Below are 18,244 nucleotides of genomic sequence, written 5' to 3'. Positions count from 1 at the left end.
TGGTGAGAAAGCACATCTAAAACAAACCAAGGAGACCACCACCAGCACCTTCGTGCGGCTCTCGGGTTAACCCCCCCCTACCCCACCCCACTAATGACTGACGGCTGGTGCCACTGAGACAAATAAATACATCGTAAGGAGGGCAATGGGTCGCGAGTCGTTTTGGCCCTAAGGTGAGATTTAGCAATGACCGCCATTAAAACAAGCTTTTCACTTTTCCTGGGGTAGCCCCTGCCCCCATCGGCTCCGGCAAGCGAAGCGGGCGAGCGTCCCTACCTACGTACGTTTGTGTTTGAGGTTCGGGGGCGATTTATGTTTGGATGTGTTTTGTTTGTTTGTTTTAGTTCGGACTTGGGATAAATGGAAACCGGACTCGGGAGAGCGAGCTTGAAAAACATCTTTCAAAGTCCACGGGAAAGGGCCCGAAGTGACGATGATGGAGAGCTTAAAAACAAGCAAGGAAGCTGTCGGAAACAAAATCTGGAGCGGCGGGGTAAAGCAGAAGGGTGAGCGCCGTGCTCCGAGTGGAGCGGCCGGGAAGGGAGCCCTTCCTGCATAGCGACCCGAAACGGGACCGTGCGCCCTGACCTGCAAAGCCCTCATCTCCCTCCTGCACCTTTACCGAGATAAGGCTCCGCATCTCCTCGACCCCACGGCCAAGGCGGTGTGAGGAACCCCCAGCTCCACCGCCCCGCTCGTACCTTTTCCATGGAGCAAGTCCATAGGAAAAAACACCGCTGCCTTTTCCTGTCGTGCTTATTTCCCTACTCATTCTATTTTGCTCTGGAGGCTCATGAGGAAGTAAAGTTGAGAAGGACTTCGGAACAGAGAGAAGCCGGGGGGAAAGGGGGCTACAGGGCAGGGAGGGATCGGGATGCCCATGGGGTGGGGGCTCTCTCGCTACGTTAGAACTCGACTGGGTCAGCAAAGCACAGCCCGATACGAACGGTCGGATTGTTGATGGTTGTTCGGTACTTGTTTTGTTGTTTGTTGTTGTTTTTTCAGTGTTGGGTTAAATAAGGTCCTTCGTTAGAAAGAGCTTTGTCTGGGGGGAGTGATGGAAAGCTAACTCTAGTGAGAACAGCATGAAGTTCAGCAGGAATTACATCCCCGTTAAGCTGCGGCGAGTTACGCCGGCCGAGAGTGAACAATAAATAAATAAATGAAAGAGTGGAGAGATTAAAAAAAAAAAAAAAAAAAGCACTTTCTCCAGAATCGTTCGATAATTTAAATAAATAAATAAAAGGTGAGCAAAAGGAAAACCCGAAGGAGGAGCAGCCCTGGGAGCTGAGCCCGGAGCAGCCTGTACAGTCGCCGTGCCCCCGGGGGGAACCCATTGCGGCCCCTGACGAGCAGCCGAAGCCGGAGTACGAACTCCCTGAATGGCCACTTTAAGCTGAGGGCTTCGCCTCGCCGTGTTTTTACACGCCTTAATTGTTCGCTAATAATGCGGCGTTTGGGAGAAGCACGTGGGAAGTACAGGGCAGGCTGGAAAGAAAAGTGGGTAAAAAAAATAAAAGAAGAAGAAGAAAAGAGAAAAACCAACAAAAACCCCGAAGCAACCCCACGAGCCGATCCCGGCACTATCGGCTGTTCTCTCTGTTCGGAGTCAGAAGGCTTCAGGTGGAAACGGCCGCTCTGTGAAAGCTCCGGGGATGTGAGAGGGGTCTGGCTGCAGGGAGAGGTCGACGGGTCAGGGAGATAACGCGCTGCCAGCCTCCAGGACACAACTTGGAATGTCCCCATGCATGTCTGTTTGCTTTGGCGCTGTGTGTGAGGGGCTGAGGGCTCGGGGTTTCTTTATAAGAAGCCGCAAAAAAACAAGTTTTCGATTTTTATTTATTTTTTTTTTCCTGCTCTATTTCCCCACGGTTCAATCCAACCCTTGGATTCCCGAAGTTTCCATCACGGATCCTCCCGACCCGGTGCCTCCGGAGCTCCCGGCCCCATTCGGTTGCGGCCCGACGAGGTGCGGTAGCGAGAGTGTCCGCAGGGAGACACTTCTGCTCCCCCCCCCTCCCTCTCCGTTCTGCCAGAGCCTCGAGGAAACGGCCACAACAACTCTCTTATCCTTCCCCGAGACAACAAACTGATCCATCTGTCCGTCCATCATTCAACCATCCCTGAGCCTCTCTCAAGGGCACGGCGTGGCAGTAGCGCTTGCCACCTGTGCGTTCCCCCAGTGGGCTCCCCGAGTCCTGCAGGAAAGCCCCGGGCCGGGACCCCCATCCCCTACACCCCGGCTACTGCCCACCGGGACACGCAGTCCCGCGGCTCTGCACACGCTCCCCGTGCTCGCAGCTGATGAATTTCAAGCAATTCTCTTTTTTCTTTCTTTCTTTTATTTTTTTCTCATTTATTTTTTTTTTTCCTCTCCTTTCTTCTTCTCCTTCTTTTCTCTTTTTATTTTTGTTCTCTTTTCTCTCAAGCCCTTTCTCTCTGCCTTCCCAAAAGCTCTTCCCGGTGCAACCCCGCAGCCCGGGGCAAGGGCGGAGGCAGAATGATCACCGCTTCCAAGGTTTTCCGAACAATCCTTAAAGAAGGAAACCTTTCTCTCCAAGTCTCTTTGATCTACGAGCCCTGGCGCTCTGTGAGCCCGCGTGTGTGAGGGGCCTGTCGGCTGTGGGAGCCCCCCCAGCCGGGACATAAAAGAACAAAATAAGAAGGCTGCCAGAGGACGGGGATCGACCGAAAGGGCTCGAATATTTCATATTCCTGGTAGCTGTCAAGTCCAAAAGCCACAACCCACCTCTCGCCGGCTGTTTGCAGAGGGCAGCGGCGTGTGTGCCCGCGAGGGGCTGGAGCGCACCGTGCACCGAGGCCGGGAGGGGGAAAGAGGGCAGTAAATCTGCGCTTGTAATCAATCAATAATTAACTAATAACATAGAGTGGGCCGAACGGGCCTGGCAGGACGGCGGCGGGAGCGGTCAAGCCCCGTGGAGGTGGTTCCCGTGCCTCTCCCATCACCCCACACACACCCATCCCCGAGCTGCTCCAGCCCCATTGCCCCTCTCCGGGACCGGCCCCACCGCCCAAATCCCACTTTTTCATACACTTCGTACCGGCGGCCAAAATTCCTACTAGTAAAACCCGGCAAAACTTGCGACGAGCCCCGCTGCCCGGCGAGGGAGGGAAGGAGGGCAGGCACATTTTCCCTCTCCGCTCTCCATCTCCCCACAGGGCCCCCATCCCCGGTGGATGTCCCCGTGTCCCCCGCTCAGGGTCCCCTCGGGGCCGTCCCGCACTGCCCAGGCTGCCCAAGAGATGGCGCCGCCGCCCCGCCGGACCCCCCCGGCGCCGAGCCCCCCCACCCCCACCCAGCGCCGGGTCGCCTGCATCAGCCATAAAACCATTGAGGATATCAAGACAGGCGCCAGGTGAGTAATAGACAGGATAATCCAGAGAGATTGCTCGCTGTTTACCTCCATCCACAAGCGCCACAAGAGTTACTCATTAACGTTACTATATACAAATAAGATACACAGGAGATAAAGCCATTTGCAAGTCAGAGTTACACCTGCGGTACACGGATTTCTTGCAAGGGCATGGGGAGGGGGAGGTCAGCGTTAGGCCCGTGGGAGGGGGGGGTTGAATCAATCAGGCCTCACCCCCAGTGCCTAAAACACAACGGTAAGCGCCGGTGCCTGCAAAGCGGCTACCTGGTGCCTGCAAAGGGAGGCGGGGGCAGCTGGGTTGCTCAGAATCAGCGCCGAGTTTCCTCTCCGACTCCCAGAATCTATCTCCTGTTCCCCCCCCCCCACACACACACACACAAACACCACAACAGCCCTCACTTTTCTAGCGATTGCGGAGGGACAAGCAGCAGGGGAGGGAAAAAAATAACAGGCGTTCGTGAAACTGAATGAATGAGAAGAACGACATGGAGGGGGGATAATAGTGCGGAGCTGAAAGGCGCCTCTTTGCCGGTGCCTCTCTAACGGGAGAAAGTTGAACCACGAGGCTGCGGGGTGATCATACGGCCACGGGGGTTGGTAGGGCCGCAACACCCCCCACCCGGGGCCGCCAACCCTGGGGACAGCAGAGGATCTGGGTGACAAGCGACATCCATCTCGTGGGGATGCAGCCCGGAACCTGGTTTGTTTGATTTGTTGTTGTTTTGTTTTTACCAGCCCCGACGCCACCTCTCAGTCCATAAAAGCCCCACCTTGCTCTGAGGCACATCGGCATACTTGCTCACCTTGGGCAGGCTGGGAAAGGGAGAGAGGGAGAGAAAAACCCACCTCAATACAAACCCCCGGCGACCTGGCTGGCTGTGTGTCCCGGGATTCAAATACACCCCTTAAAATGCGAATAATCCCCCAGCGAAGCAAAGGATAAGAAACGAACAAGCAAAAGGGCTCGAAGTTCGCAGAAGGGTCCTACTGGGTGTCCAGCCGATGTGCTCAGCAACGCCGTGAGCCCCCGGCTCTCAAGGGTAGGGACCCCCCTGCAACTGCTCCCAATTTGAGATGGGGAAATGTCTCTTTCTGCCAGAATTTGCCTCAGAAACAAGCGGGGCTGGCCGGGCGAGGCGGACGGGGGTTGCAGCCGGGGGTTCCCACCGCTCAGCACGGCTGAGCCAGGCGGAGTTGCTTTGAAAATAAGGGGGAGAAAGTTCCGTGGCCGCGTTCCCCCTGAGCACCTCTTTCTCCCCCCGGCACAGGACCCAGAGGCCGCTGGCCGAGAGGCAGGCAGAGCATAAACCAGGATCCGGGCTGGAAGTACATCCTTATAATATTTATTACTGGCGGAGGATGAATCACTTTCCAATATACGGGCCACTAACTGCTGAAGGGGGGGAAATCTCTTTAACGAGGAGGAATATATATGTTCTGCTTAGGGATGTGCTCACGGGCTGGCAGCGGTGCAGGCAGGAGCTTCCAGCTCCTCTCTCTGCTCCCGGTGACCGCCTGGCCCAAGTCCCCCCAGAGCACCGCGCAGCTCCAGTGCTTATTCTCAGTGTATCTTCAGCCCCACAGCACAAGGGGGCGAACCCCAGGAAGGTCCCCCTTGTCCCCCCGCCAGATGCTGACCGGAAGGATCTGTCCCCTGCCCGGACAGCACCATAACCCCAGCGATTCGGAAACTCTTTACCTGGAAACTTTTGAGGGGAGGGTTTTGCATTAAATTTTAACTGATCTATTCTCCGATTCTTCACTTTTGCTTTATTAATTTATGACAGATAAAAGCATCGCTGAGCCGTTCTCATTAACTTTTCAAACGCCACTTAATCTCATTCCATTAAAAGAGGTGACTTAGTACCCTCTGGATCCGCTTTAAAAGAAGCGTGTGTGTGTAAGGGGGGGGGGGAGGGATATGGAAAGGTACATTAAGCAGCTTGCTTAAACCGCGGGTTTCTCTGGCCGATCCGTGTGGGATCCTTCCCCGAGAAGTAATAGGGGTTGAGAGGGGCGGACAGCGGGGAGGTGGGGAGGGGGGAGCAGCGCTCGGTCTCTGCAGACGGGCAGGTGGGGGCTGGAGGCAGGTGGGTGTTGGAGGCACAGCAAGGAACGCCCGGCACGTTTCAATAAAAATTTATTTGAAATTTCGGCGAGTGTTTAAAAGAGAAAAAAGAAGGGAAAAAAAAAAAAAAGAAAAAAAGAAAAAAAAAGACAAAGAAAACACGGGAAAAAATACAGAAAGAAAAAAAAAACCTTCTCGACATCGATATCACACAAAATATGTCTTCATTTTTTTTTCCCCCCTTTGAACCAACACCTGACTTTGAAGCCAAGAAAATACGCACCCACTCAAACAAAGACAACAGCAAGACAGTAAGAAAAACTCCGTTGCGTTTGGTGGTTGTTGGTTTCTCCCTTTGACAAACCGAAGAAATGGGAAAGAGCGCAAAGTGAAGACATTTCTCTGGCTCTCATCTTTTCTTTCGCCCGAGCAGCCGCAGAAGCCCGTTGTCGTGGATGAACGTATAGAAAACCTTTCTTTCTCTTTTTTTCCTCCCGTGGTCGAAATTTGAATCTGAAAGTAGCACTTGAACACCGGGGAGAGCGAGGATTTAAAAAGCCATAGCGCGGCACGTCGCGGTTTCTCTCGCTGTTCTCTCATTGCGAGCTCTTTGATGAACGCTGTTCGCTGCCCCTCTGCCTCTTCCAGCCGCGACTCTTTGCGAGGGGTGAACTGAAGGCGAGGAGCTGAGCTCGGAACCCGCAGGTCCGGCCCGGGCCGCTCTGATTCGGGGCTGGGATGGGGGGGGGGGGGAGGGTGGGTAAAGGAGAACCGACTTGAAATGAAAAGAGAAGAAAACAAAAGACAGCTGCAGCCGTATTTACAGAGATATGTACAACGTCAATAAATTAAAGTTTAATTTCGAGTATTCATATTCCACGTATTTACAAGAGTTATCAAATAATTACATAAATACTTTGCTTTAATAATAGTGTCCGCTTTTTCTTTTTCTTCTCAGCGTGTTTAAACCTTGTTATTGCATATACAATGAAAGAGGGAAAGCTGTGATAAACCTACAGTCGAGCTACAGAGGTTTTTAGATAAAATAAACCCACTTATTTTTTTCTTTCCAACTACACTTCTTACTGTTGTTGCTACGGGGAGGGTCTTTAAGGGAGAGGGAAGAGGGTCGTCTTTTCGTTTTTATTATTATTATCATTATCATTATTATTAATTATTTTGTCCCTGGGATTCGAAACGAGCATCGGAAATAAACAACGAAAACCCAACGAAATAAAAACAGAACCCTCCCCTCCCCCCCAAAATAAAAGCAAACTACTACGGAACATGCAAAGAAAAGCCACCGAGTGGTTCTCAGACATCACGATAATATGTTTAACACACAGCTTCCCTTAATATCGACGCAGAGGGCTGACGCTACCAAACCCTCCAAACCCTCCCAGGAAACAACTGGCGAATGACCGATAGGAGAGTTGCTTATACAGTTTTCTTTAGGAGAAAAAAAATCGCTTCGCTTACTTTCTTTTATTTCAATACGTCCTTTCGGTGTTCGCTTTATTTTCGCTTTATTTAGTTTTCAGGCTGTTCGTTTTTTCTTTTTTTTTCTTTTTTTTTTCTTTTTCTTTTTTTCTTTTTTTTTTTTTCTCTTTTTTTAAGACAGTGAAGAAAAAAGAAGGGGGTGGGGGGAGGGGTGGGACACGCATTCCGGCAACCCCTTAATGCGGCAGCCCCCGGCCCGGCTCCCGGCCCGGCTCCCCCCCCCCCTCCCCCTCCCCCTCCCCCAGCTCGACACTTTTTGCTGATCAGCGCCCACAAGACTCAGGGCGGTTTATATTAAAAATAAAATTTAAACACTTTAAAAAAATAATAAAATAAAATAAAAAGGGGGAAGGGGAGAAGATGGGGGGGGTGGGGGGGGAGGGGAAAGGGGGGGCGCTGAAAGGCTTCGCGGGATGGAGGATGTGGTTTCTTTCAAACAAAGTGCATTGCGAGACTAGTTTGAAATGAGCTGGCGGCTACGGGGAACCGCTGCGGGATCTGTCCTGCTTGGGGTCGAGGCCGCTGACCAGGCGTTGGATGTTCTGCAGTTCGCTGGTAGCCGCCTCCTTGTCGGCTCCCAGCTTTGGGGACAAGGATACGGAGCCGGAGGAGAGTGTGGACGAGCGGCTGGTGAGGTCCGAAGCGGAGTCCAGGGGCACGGCTCCGGGGCTAGAAGCCAGAGCGCTGCCTTTGGTCTCTCCGGAGGTCGCGGTCAGGGCCCCGGGCAGAGCGGTGGTGAGGAGGCTGCTGCCGTCGGGCAGGGGCACGGGCAACGGGTAGGGGCTGTAGCGGAGCCGGGGCCGCACGGCGTTGAGAAAGGGATGCCGGTGCACAGAACTGGAGGCCGCGCTGGAAGCCGCCGCCGCCGCCGCCATGTAGGTGTAGGGGTAGGGGAAGAGGCTACCGAAGGGAGACATGGCCAAGCCCTGCGGGAGGGGGAGGAGGGAGAGAAAAAGTGTTAGCAGTGCGTGCCCGCTTTCTGCTCCTTACTCCCACCCACAACACGAACCGCGAAACCGGGTATGTTCCCCGATTCAGACCCCCGGACCCTCGAGGGCTCAGCCTCACCCTGCACTGAAGCTGCCCGGGGAAGCACTGAGCCCAGAATGGGGCACAAGGAGCTGGGGGGGCTCCACATGAGTTACTCCTCACCAGCAAGGCTGCCTCAAAGCCTTACTTCACCCCCCCCCACCCCCGGATCCAACTCCTTATGCAGCGAAGAGAGGTGCCCCTCTACCCCTTGCTTCCTTCTGAGGGGCACTGGGCGGTCAGAACCTGCCCACTTGAGGCCGTCGGGACGTACCTGAGAGGCCAGGACGTGCTGCTGCAGGTGGAAGGGCAGAGCGGCCGTGGATGCCCCCGAGAGTCCCTGGGCCGCCGCCGTGGCCATCACCGTGCTGTCCAGTCCCGAGCCGCCGGCGGAAGCCCCTGACACCGTGGCGAGCAGCGGACCCATGCCCGCGGCCATGCCGGAGAACGCTCCCCCCATAGCGAACTGCCCAGGGTGCAGCAGCAGCGGATGCCCGTTCCCCAGCGGGTTGAAGAACTGCTGGCTGGCCAGGGCCGGGGGGAACCCCAGGTTCTGTAAATGTCCCTGGCTCAAGTGCGCCGTGCTGTCGGTCTGGACTGTGAGGGGGGCGAAGGGCTCTTTGCCCAGCAGCCGGTTCTCGTCTACTTTAGGGCCGTCCCGGAGGGGGCTTTTCAGTTCCTCGCCGCTCAAGCCTCCCCCTCGGCTACTGGAGGAGATGGTGGCCGGGCTGTGCCGGGAGTCCGGGGGGGCTTTTTCCGTCCTCTCCCGGCTCCGGCTCGTCGCCGACTCGCTAGGGAAGAAGTGGCTTTTGGAAGGGCTGCCCCCCTTGTCCCGGGGGTCGTCACTCGCAGCCGCCCCGGAGCTGGCCGGCGCGGGGGTTGTGGCTGTGGTCGTGCTGATTTTGCCCGATTCGCTGGCTTCTAGCAAAGGGTCGTCTTTGCTGTCGGCATCGCTGTCACCTTCGCTGGGACAGAGATCTGAAAGACAAAGGCAGCCCGGGGCTGGGAGACGGCACGGCGCGTCCCTAACCCCAGCCGGGCTGAGGACACTCCCTGGCAATTCCAATGGCAAAGCTGGAGATCACTTCTTAAGAGATAAATACGTCCACTCCGCCCCCCGCTCCGGCTCCCAGCGGTAAGTAAGCACTGGTCCCAGTGCACCGACTCCGCACAGCCCGAGGACTCGAGGCCTGCGGCACCGCTCCCCGCGGGAGCAGCAAACCCCGCCCGCTCGCCCGCCCCGTCGGGGTTCGTCTCCTATCAACTTTTCCAAACTCTGGAGCCCTTTCGACGGCCGAAGGTTGTAGCCTTCCCCCTCCTCGGCCTCCGTCACTCTGAGGACCTCCCTTGTCTTCCTCCCCAAAACGCTTTGCCGGATTCCTCTGCACTATATCTCCTAATTTCAGCGCCCTAGGTGTGAAGATCTGGTTTGCTTTTCGGGTCCACTCCCAGCTCCCCTCCCCTCGGCTCGGCAGGACTTTAAACAAACGAGTAAAGCAACAACTAAAAAGAGGTTGTTTCCTCCTCCCTCTGCGCTTTCCTTCCCCCCCACCCCCCCACCCCTGGACGGATTAATACATGTGAAAGAGCTGCAGACAGCTTTCAACCCCGCACGGAGAGAAAGCGAGAGGGACTTTTCTATAACAAAGTTCGGGACTGTATCCAGGGGAAAGATCCTTCCTCTAATAACAGATTCAGGGAGGAATATTAATGGAGTGACTCCACTTTTGAACTTTTGCCCCGTGGTCTGTCTTTGCTCCCTTGACTCGGAGCTGGCTCCTTTCTGAAGCGTGGAGAGGAGGAAGGAGCAAGAGAGGGGCCGGGAGAGGGGGGGGGGGGGGGGGGGGGGAAGAGGGAGAAGGACAGAGGAAAGGGGAAGAGGGAAAGGGGAGAAAGTGCAAGGAGAAAAGAGAAATAAAAAGAAGAGGAGGGAGAGAGGAGAAAAAGAAGGAGACTGGGAAAGACAAAGTAAGAAAAACGTAGGAGAAAAGAAAGAAAAGGGAAAAGAGAGAAAGAGAAAACTGAGGGGAGGCAGAAAGAGGGCTGTGGCCATGGCACAGCAGTGCACGCCGGGCTCCATGCCCCCGAGCAGAACTTGACTGTCCCCGCTGCCCCCATGGGACCGGGCTCAGTGCTCACCTTTGAGGCTGGAGGTGCCGACGGTGGGCACAGCGGGGCAGGAGGACTGCGCGAAGCACTTGAAGGCTGTCTGCTCGTTGGATGATTCGTCTGAAGTAGGGTTTTCTTTCTTCTGCCTCTCGTCATACACTCGCATGGACTGCAGGGTCAGCTGCTTCCTGCCGGGCATATGGAACTGCTGGGAGAGCAGCACCCTGCCCCCCCATCCCGAGCCCCCAACACCCCATAGCGATCTCCTCTAGGGGATCCCATATCCCTTAGGGAGTCCATAGGTGGGTGTGTGGGGAGAATGCAGCTGGATGTTGGGGGAATGCACTGCTTGAGAGCAGAGCCAAGAGCTTGGCTGCTAATGAGAGGAGATTTCTTGGAAGCTGTTAGCAGCAATCCTGTGCACGGCAGATATTAAAGAATAGGAGGGGAGATGGGGGGGTGGGAGGGTGGCTGGCGGCAGGGGGAACAGTTCCCTGGAGATTAGCTTTTAAAACACGAGGGTGTTCCAGAGATACAAGCCATCTTAATGGTTGCTAAGATTGCTAGGAAGTGGTTATTTTGTTAGGCACTTTATGTAATCTTTTCACCAACAATTAACCCGGAGTAAAATCTATTTATATTTAGAGAGAAATTAGAAATCATTTCCGTCCTGTGGCTCCAGCATTGGCTTTATTTTCACACTGACGGACAAGAGGAGCTGGCGTGTGTGTGTGTGTGTGGTATGCCGGGTTCATTGCTGGGCATGGAGAAAGGCCTCTTGTTTAACATTACAACCCCCCCTTCTCCCTCTTCTTCTTCTTCTTTTTTTTTTTTAAGAGAGAAAAGGAACAGACATATTTATTCATTATCTAAAACAGAGTGCAAATGGCTAAAATATCCTGTCTGCCGTAACAAAACAAAGCAAAGACTTATTCCCCATCAAGGGGAGGTGGGGCAGGGGGGGTGTTGCTGGAAAAAGCTCCTTTTCTCTATTTTGGCCAATATTTTTAAGAATATAATAATTCTGTGCACTATTCCAAGTGATCTATCGGTGTTATTTCCATATTCCTGGGGTCCTATCAATGCAGTTTGTTTTTATGTTTCTCCCCCACTCTTTTTAGGAGAGCCAGTGGGAAAATGCTGGGGGAGATCAGAGCTACCCTCACTTCTCCCTGCTCCTTCCCAGCCACAATGTGTGGGGGTGCGATATTCCTGCCAGAACTTAAAGGAAAACTCATTTCTTCAAAGGCATTCGCCGTCTTTCCCCTTCATCTGCAGCCATTGCTTTCTCATCGGCCCTCCCGTGCAATGCAAAAAGTAAACGGGGAAAGCATGGAGAAACTCACATACAATTGGTTTGGCATTATTAATGACGAGATCCTTATTAATTTTGGCGGGGGGGAGTGTGGTTTGGAGGAAACGCGAGGTGATTTTGACCTCTGGTCATGTTCTGAGCCTTGCACACGAAAACCAAACGAGACACCCATATATAATGTTTCCAGACTCACCTTTTTTCCCTCCTTCCATTCCCGGTGTCACGAAAACCTTTGGCAAAGGGGTTGTTGTCAATTTTTAATTGAGTGATCTATAGGGAGAGAAGAAAAAAAGAAAACCAAAGCGGGGTTGGGGCAGAAAGGAGATTAAGTAAAAGAATGACTGACACGACCTCCTTCTCCCTGCTTCCCACTGCCCAGGCAGCAGCACCCAGTACACAGGGTGGGATTTTGGGGCGAATCCATGCATTTTGGGGCTGGCCGGTGAGGCAGGAGGTTGGTGGCAGTGGAAGAGCCCCATGTCGCCACCGCCGCATCGGAATTCAGTTATCCATGCAACGCGATCCATGCAAGTTATGCCTGTGCTTAAACTCTTTAAATGCCATAATTAAACCACAAAGGAATCATACCCACCCCCTCGCTATAATAAAATACTTCGTATAATCGCATTATACCCCGCGCGTGTGCATGTGTTGGGGCTCTGGGGGTGCCAGGAGCGGGCTGATTCAGGCTGGGGGTGGGCTGGCAGGAATTTTGGTGGTTGTTTGGGGGATTCTATGGGATCTGGGCTCGCTCTACAATTTCCAGTTTGAGAGGAGAGCAAGACCTGGTGAGCAAACAGCTTCGGAGCTTGAGCAGCACCAGCTCCAGGATCCCCCTTCCAACTCCTCCCCCGCACACAGACAGGAGAGAGAAGGGAAAACCCCCACCAGAAGTGGCCAGACCCTCAGCTATGCGATCTGGGCAGTGCTCCTGACCTCCACTCCCCATCCCCCTCCCCCGCTCCCCGAGATATCAGAGCATTCGGCCAGAGCCGCTGCTCCGTGCCTCCAGCTGCGGGATGGGCCGCGTATAACTCCCAAAGCGAAGTATCCTCTGCATGCGTTCACCTTCCATTTCCTTGCACACGGGTGAGACGCCTGCCGAGCACCACCAGAATGGGGATATGGGGAAAGGAAGGGGGCAGCCCCTCCTTGTGCCCGGCTGTGAGGAATGGCAGTGGACAGAAGGACAGAGCGAGCGGTGTCTGCACAGCTCTGCTCTTCAGGCACACGCACACCAAGTTCTAATTTATAGACAGCAAAATAAGAGCCCCTTTTTGGCTCTTTCACTTCCTTCCACTTGACTTAATTATCGTAAATTTGCCTTTTGCCAGGCTCCCAAATGTACCACCTTCATTGCGAGCGACAATGAAGTGGCAGAAATGGGAAGGCAGCGGCTGCAGTGCTGCAAACTTTCTCGCCCTGTCTCTGTGAGACCTTCCAGCTCAATTCGAGTGAAATACTCCTCTCTGATCAGAGCATATTTCTGCACCACAAAAAATAATAAAACACTGCAGGATGAAAAAAAATATCATAATATAATAATAATAGGAACCAGACGTGCGCTCCAGCCTTATTGCCAATTGCTGTTAGAGGAGCTAAAACAGCACAAAGGCCAGGAAGAATTACAAAATCTCCAGCCACGCTGCTCTCCCCCCCCGACCCCCCCTGTCTTTCGACACACGGATCAGATTCTTTTTCTGATGCATCTTAGATTAAATCCACACTGAAAGCAGCGATCCCCACCCCATCCTGCCCCTTTTCCCCACACTGAGAAGCAGAAAAATAAATGTATATCCAAAGCACCCCCACATGCACACAGCCTTCCTTTTAATTGCCCTGCCCGGGGTCGGCTGCAGGAGAGTGCCTTCTCCCCTCCCCCAAGGGCCGTCCTGAAGTCGGAGCGGGATGATCTGGGGGAAACGAGCGGGGGTAGAGAGGAGAGGGACGAGCTCAGTGATTTTTAAGGGAACAATGTGGAGTAAAAGCTCTCCGAAAAGCCAAAACACGTAAAACAAATCCTTTCTTAATCTCCTTACCTTATCATTCTGGTATGCGGTCACTGCGATGAATTCAGTCTCTGGGAACACGTAGGTCCGGAACGTACTGTAGGGAAGCTTGAGAATATCGTTCGCTCGGACGATGTGGAAGCGGGGCTGGTACTTATGCATGGAGTTTAAAATGGTCTGCGGTGCGGAGCGGCCGGAGGGATTGGAGTGGGGGGGAAAAGAACAGGGTGAGAGCCAGCAGCACCCGCCCGCGCTGCCCCGCATTTATGCACCCCGAGCGCACCGCAATCACACGCACACGCCGCTCAGCATCCAGCACAAAGCACTGACAGCTCCGGCTCTCCCGCTGGACGCCAGCGGAGATCTCCCGCGGGGGGAAGAGGGGAGGGAGGGGTTCTGCGGGGGTTATTTGGGTTTCGGACGCGTCGGCTTTAGATTTCAAGGCGAACCAAAAGAAAATAAAAATAAAGCAGAGACAGCAGCTACAATAGAAACGCCACCACGAGAGCCTTGGTCAGGTCTAATTGCTCGCCTCAATCCACTTAAGGCCTGCGAGAGGCAAGAGCGGATCGTCTAATCAAATCACGGGCAGCGAATGCAATCTTCGGCACATTAGAGATTCCCCGACCGCGGCCACCGCTGCAGCCCCGGCTCCAGACTTTCCCAGGAATAGAAAGAAATGGCGAGGAGAGGCGGGCGCTTATCAGCAGTTTGTTTGATTTCACTCGCAGGGGGAGCTTTTTTATCTCTGCAAACCCAGTAAATGTAAAGGAGTGGATAGACATGAATGGGCAACTTGACCTTTGCTTTTGGTTCCTGTTTATTTTCACTCCGGCTTGCTTTACATTATCCAGATTAATATATATTTAAATGTTTGCATACTTAGGCCTTTAAGCCCTTTATACACATGTGCATATCATTTTCCTATGCTTAAAAAGTGTGATTGTCTCTATTAAAAATATATTACATATATATATAGAGAGAGCCAGCACAGCTCTGTGATATTTTGAGTTGCACTATGTTGGAAACATATCTCTAAAGTTTATGCTGAATGGTACAGATTGGATGTTTGGAAAGCTTACAGAATAAACTTGCTTGTTTAATCCTGACCTCGGCAACAGAAAAAGAAAGGAACATCAGAACCGGACATACACACACCAGCAGGCTGCATGCAGGGGCTGTTTATTCCCCATTTTCCACACATATATGGTGTCCGAATTGCAGTGCCTGGGAAAGCTCTGGGGTGGGCACTGTGGGGGAACGCTGCTTGGGGAGAGGGGAAAGAGACTCACAAATCCGTGCTTGTCGGAGATGTTGTTAGTGAGCTTCAGCTTGTGAAAGGTGACGACTTTGGACATCCATTGTTCTCCAGTGGCTGGGCTGTCCGGGTGGATGTACATTCTCTTTGGCATTTCAGGGTCAGCTTTGCCGGCTACCATCCACCGGGAATTATGGAATTTGTACCTACAGTCATCAGCCGCCACAATATCCATCAATAGAATGTACTTGGCCTTTTTATCCAGTCCAGTGCATCTCACTTTAAACGGAGGAAACATTCTCCTATGAGCAGAGAAAGGGAGATAAAGAAAAGACGAGACGAAAAGTGAAAACATAATAAGAATCATAGCGTTGGAGTGAGCTCCTAAATGTTGGTGACCCTCAGTCCACCAGAAGAAGAAATCTGCCCCCGCCCCCAGCACAAAGATTCCTCCAACGCTCCCAAGTTGCAGGAGAACGCTGTCCCTCGGGTGGGACACAGAACATACCCCTGGTGGGCACCCACCTCTCCGTTCCTAAACAGCAAAGCCTCATTCAGCCCTCTCGGATCTCTCGTTATATATAGATATATTTTCCCTCCTGTTAAATAATAGGAGCAGATTGCGCTCCAGTTAAAAATATTCCTCACTTCTACGACTGGCTCCATTATTAAGAGAGCAGAGGGGGGCTTTCTTTTAATTAACCAAAGAGAAGAGAAGCCCACGGTGAGAGCTGCGAGATCCCAGCAGCCGCTCACACCTCTGTGCACAGGGCTCCCTGAGAACCGCGCTCCCCTCTGCTCCCAAGTCCGGCTCCAAACTGCAACAGGATACCACAAATTTGCTGTTTATTGTATCGAGCGGTTGGCATTCAGCAAGCCCAACTTAAAAGGAAACACATGACTTTGGAGCGTGTAAGAGCGCCTAACACTCGCCGAAGCTTTCGAGCAAAACTTTAGACCACAATTAAGACAGAAAACTTGGGGAAGGCAGGGAAGCGGGTTGAGGTGTTTGGTTTTTCCCCTCTGCTGCTCTCGGGGCTTTCTTTCCCTAAGTCCGCAGCCTGCAGCCGGAGCTGTGCGGGGCTGAAGCCGCAGCACGGCGACCCGAGGCGGCTCTTAGGAGAGGTTTCTCTCCCGGCCGCTCTGCCGGCAGACGGCACGCCGGTTGTTCGCTGCCTTCCCCGGGGCGTGCGTTGCAAACACGGCTGAGAGCTAAAGGTTCACTCGCTGCGTGGCATCACATCCACAAACAGAGTTGTAAAAGAGCGCAAACGTCAATTAGGGGTGAATATAGAGAGGGATTTCAGACGTATAAACCTATAAAATGCCAAAAATGCGGAGCGTGATACGCGCCGTGTGCGTTCATTCATTCGCACGTGAAGGTTATATAAATACATGGACATGCAGCACACTCCTGCAGGAGCTTTAAACCCTTGCAGCAGCGCGAGTGCTTTTCGCCCCTTTTTCTGCATTTCTAGACATAATTAGTCAGCAGAAACGCATGCCTGTATCACGGCAGAGACACAGGCACAAGCGAGGCAGCTGATAAACAGAATCTCCCTGCCCTCCTGCAGCTACCACCTCACCAGCAGAGATACGTCGCAACAAATATTTTTTGCTACATTTCCCCTTCTCTCCATGAAAGAAAACCGCGTACCGCGAGGCTGCAATCAGGCCAGCGCCTTTTCCAGTCCCAAATTATTTTCTTTCTGCTCCCAGAAAGTATTAAGCTGCTGAACCATGAAAAGCCCCTCTCGCCCCCTGAGCACGCACCGAGAGCGGCCGGTTCGTGGTTCAATAGTTGAGCCTTTCCCCAGAGTGCGCTGCCTGCAGCGGGGCTTAGCAACTGCCTCGCGCTTTTCCTAATTCCAGATGAAATGAGCTCGATGGAGGCAGTGCCAGATAAAGCCTCGCTTCGGAGCAGGCTACCGGGTGAGGAGACCGAGGAGGGAGGGAGCCCGAAAACCCAAGCGCGACCCCCCGCTCCACACCTACCTTCCCGATTTGGTGATCACCATCTCCGTGCCTCTTTTATGGAATTGTTCCCAAAGCTCTTTGGCTTCCAGGTGCACTTTCGGGTCGTCTTCGACTTCTTCTTCTGGCTCCAGAGTTTTTAAAGGCCTCAGATGAGCTGCTGCCTGGTGGCCCAGGGAAGAAAAGGGGATAGCAGACTCTGCAGCCCCCACTAGCTGATCCATAATGGGCTTAGCCAGGGCCCCGGGGAGGGAGAGGGCGGCTGCCCCGTTGGGGGGCAAAGCCAGGGCCGGGAAGAAGGGAGGCTGATGTCCCAGCACGGCGCTCATGGCAAAGTCCGGTGCCCGGTGAGGTAAAAAAGGATGATAAGCCATGCTTGTCCCAGGGATCACTGGATCTCTCATCGGTATATTCATCCACTCCACTCCTCGGTCTTCCTACTGCTGGAGTTAGTCCTGGAGTGGTTTCTAACAGCACATCATGAAGAAGAAAAATTAAGATAATAACAATACAAAGAGAAAGCACCAAAAATAAAAAATAATTAAAAAAGAAAAAAGAAAAAAAAAAAAGGGAAAAAAAAGTGGGGGGGAAACAAGCTCTAAACAGCACAGTACATGGGGGAGAGGCAGAACTTCTACAGCCTACACCTTCCCGAGCCGGGGCACATCCTCGGCCCTCGGGACAGCGAGGTAACAGGATTGTTCATTATTCGTCTTGCTTTTTGTCTTGCTGTTCTTTCTCTGCGGCTTTTTTTTTCCCCGAGTGGAAGTCCTTGCGTTTGAAAAGCAATGCCGAGGAAGGGGAGAAAAAAATCCACCGGGTTCGCTGTGTGCTCCCGTTGCCACGGAAGGGCTGGACAAGCCGAGATCTTTTTTTTCCTCTTCTTTTTTCTCTTGCTCTCAGTCCCTTTTCTTTTCTTCCGTCGCGGAGGGTGGTGGCTGGAAGCCGGGCTCGCTTTTTGGGTCGGCTGTGTCCCCCCCCTCCCCCCCACCCCTCCACCTTTCCTCTGTACGGGCAGGCTGCAGAGCAGAGGCTGGGGAGGGAGGGAAAGAAGAGAGAAGCGAACAAACCCACCCCCCTTCGCCGAGCGGGGAAGGCTCCTCAGCAACCTTCAGGCAGCGGCAACAGCAAAACTTGTAGGGAAATCTCGTTTCTGCCTCGCCTTCCCCCCGCTCCGAGCAGGAGCTGGTCACAGTGCCCTGATTTCCATCAGGATCTCTTCTTTCTTTCACACTCCTCCTATTTTTTTTTTCCTTCCCTTTCTCTTTCACTCTGCGTTTAAAAAAAAAAAAACCAAACCAAACCAAAAAAAAAAAAACAAAACGGGAAGAATGATACTCTTGTCTCCTCTCCAGCAACGCTCCAGCAAAGGAGAGAGGGAGGAAGAGAGAGAGGGAAAGAGAAAGGAGGAGGGGGGGGGGGGGGGAGAAAGAGAAAGAGAAGGAGAGAGGAGAGGGAGAGAAGGAGCCTCTCAGCTCTGAGAATTCCCTGTGAGTCTGTGCTCTGCGTGCACCAGATTGTATGGATGTGTTGTGGGTTACAAGGGAGCTGGAGCCTCCTTGATTGGCTCTTTGACGCTTTCGGACC

General features: G+C 53.2%; 1 protein-coding gene across 2 annotated transcripts; it reads right to left on the bottom strand.

Annotated features, from left to right (window-relative positions):
• Positions 1-6,282: 6,282 nt before the first annotated feature.
• Positions 6,283-18,162, bottom strand: TBX3 (T-box transcription factor 3). 2 transcript variants are annotated; one of them, XM_015878342.3, is made up of 8 exons: positions 17,732-18,162; positions 16,679-17,124; positions 14,718-14,985; positions 13,456-13,602; positions 11,610-11,686; positions 10,132-10,289; positions 8,267-8,970; positions 6,283-7,889 (listed from the first exon to the last, which is right to left on the bottom strand). In XM_015878342.3, exons 2-8 carry the CDS (start codon positions 17,071-17,073, stop codon positions 7,440-7,442), a joined length of 2,199 nt encoding a protein of 732 aa, XP_015733828.1. In that variant the 5' UTR covers positions 17,074-17,124; positions 17,732-18,162; the 3' UTR covers positions 6,283-7,439. The 2 variants fall into 2 exon arrangements, with proteins under 2 accessions (XP_015733828.1, XP_085365700.1); XM_085509574.1 differs by lacking the exon at positions 17,732-18,162 and having other exon boundaries at positions 16,679-17,226.
• Between the last annotated feature and the right edge of the window lie 82 nt (positions 18,163-18,244).

The sequence above is a fragment of the Coturnix japonica genome, chromosome 9 (assembly GCF_054131305.1).
Source record: "Coturnix japonica strain WE chromosome 9, WE-NBRP24, whole genome shotgun sequence".
In the NCBI taxonomy this organism is placed as follows: Eukaryota; Metazoa; Chordata; class Aves; order Galliformes; family Phasianidae; genus Coturnix; species Coturnix japonica.
Note: the sequence above shows the minus strand (reverse complement) of the source record. Positions and strands in the feature narration are given on the sequence as shown.

What these genes read in the sequence shown, in the direction of transcription:
- TBX3 (XM_015878342.3), bottom strand. Translation starts at nt 17,073, where the DNA reads ATGAATATACCGATGAGAGATCCAGTGATCCCTGGGACAAGCATGGCT. An exon ending in TCTCCGACAAGCACGGATTT is followed by an intron (nt 13,603 to 14,717) that starts GTGAGTCTCTTT and finishes TCCGCACCGCAG; the next exon opens with ACCATTTTAAACTCCATGCA. An exon ending in AGCACGTCCTGGCCTCTCAG is followed by an intron (nt 7,890 to 8,266) that starts GTACGTCCCGAC and finishes CCCCTCCCGCAG; the next exon opens with GGCTTGGCCATGTCTCCCTT.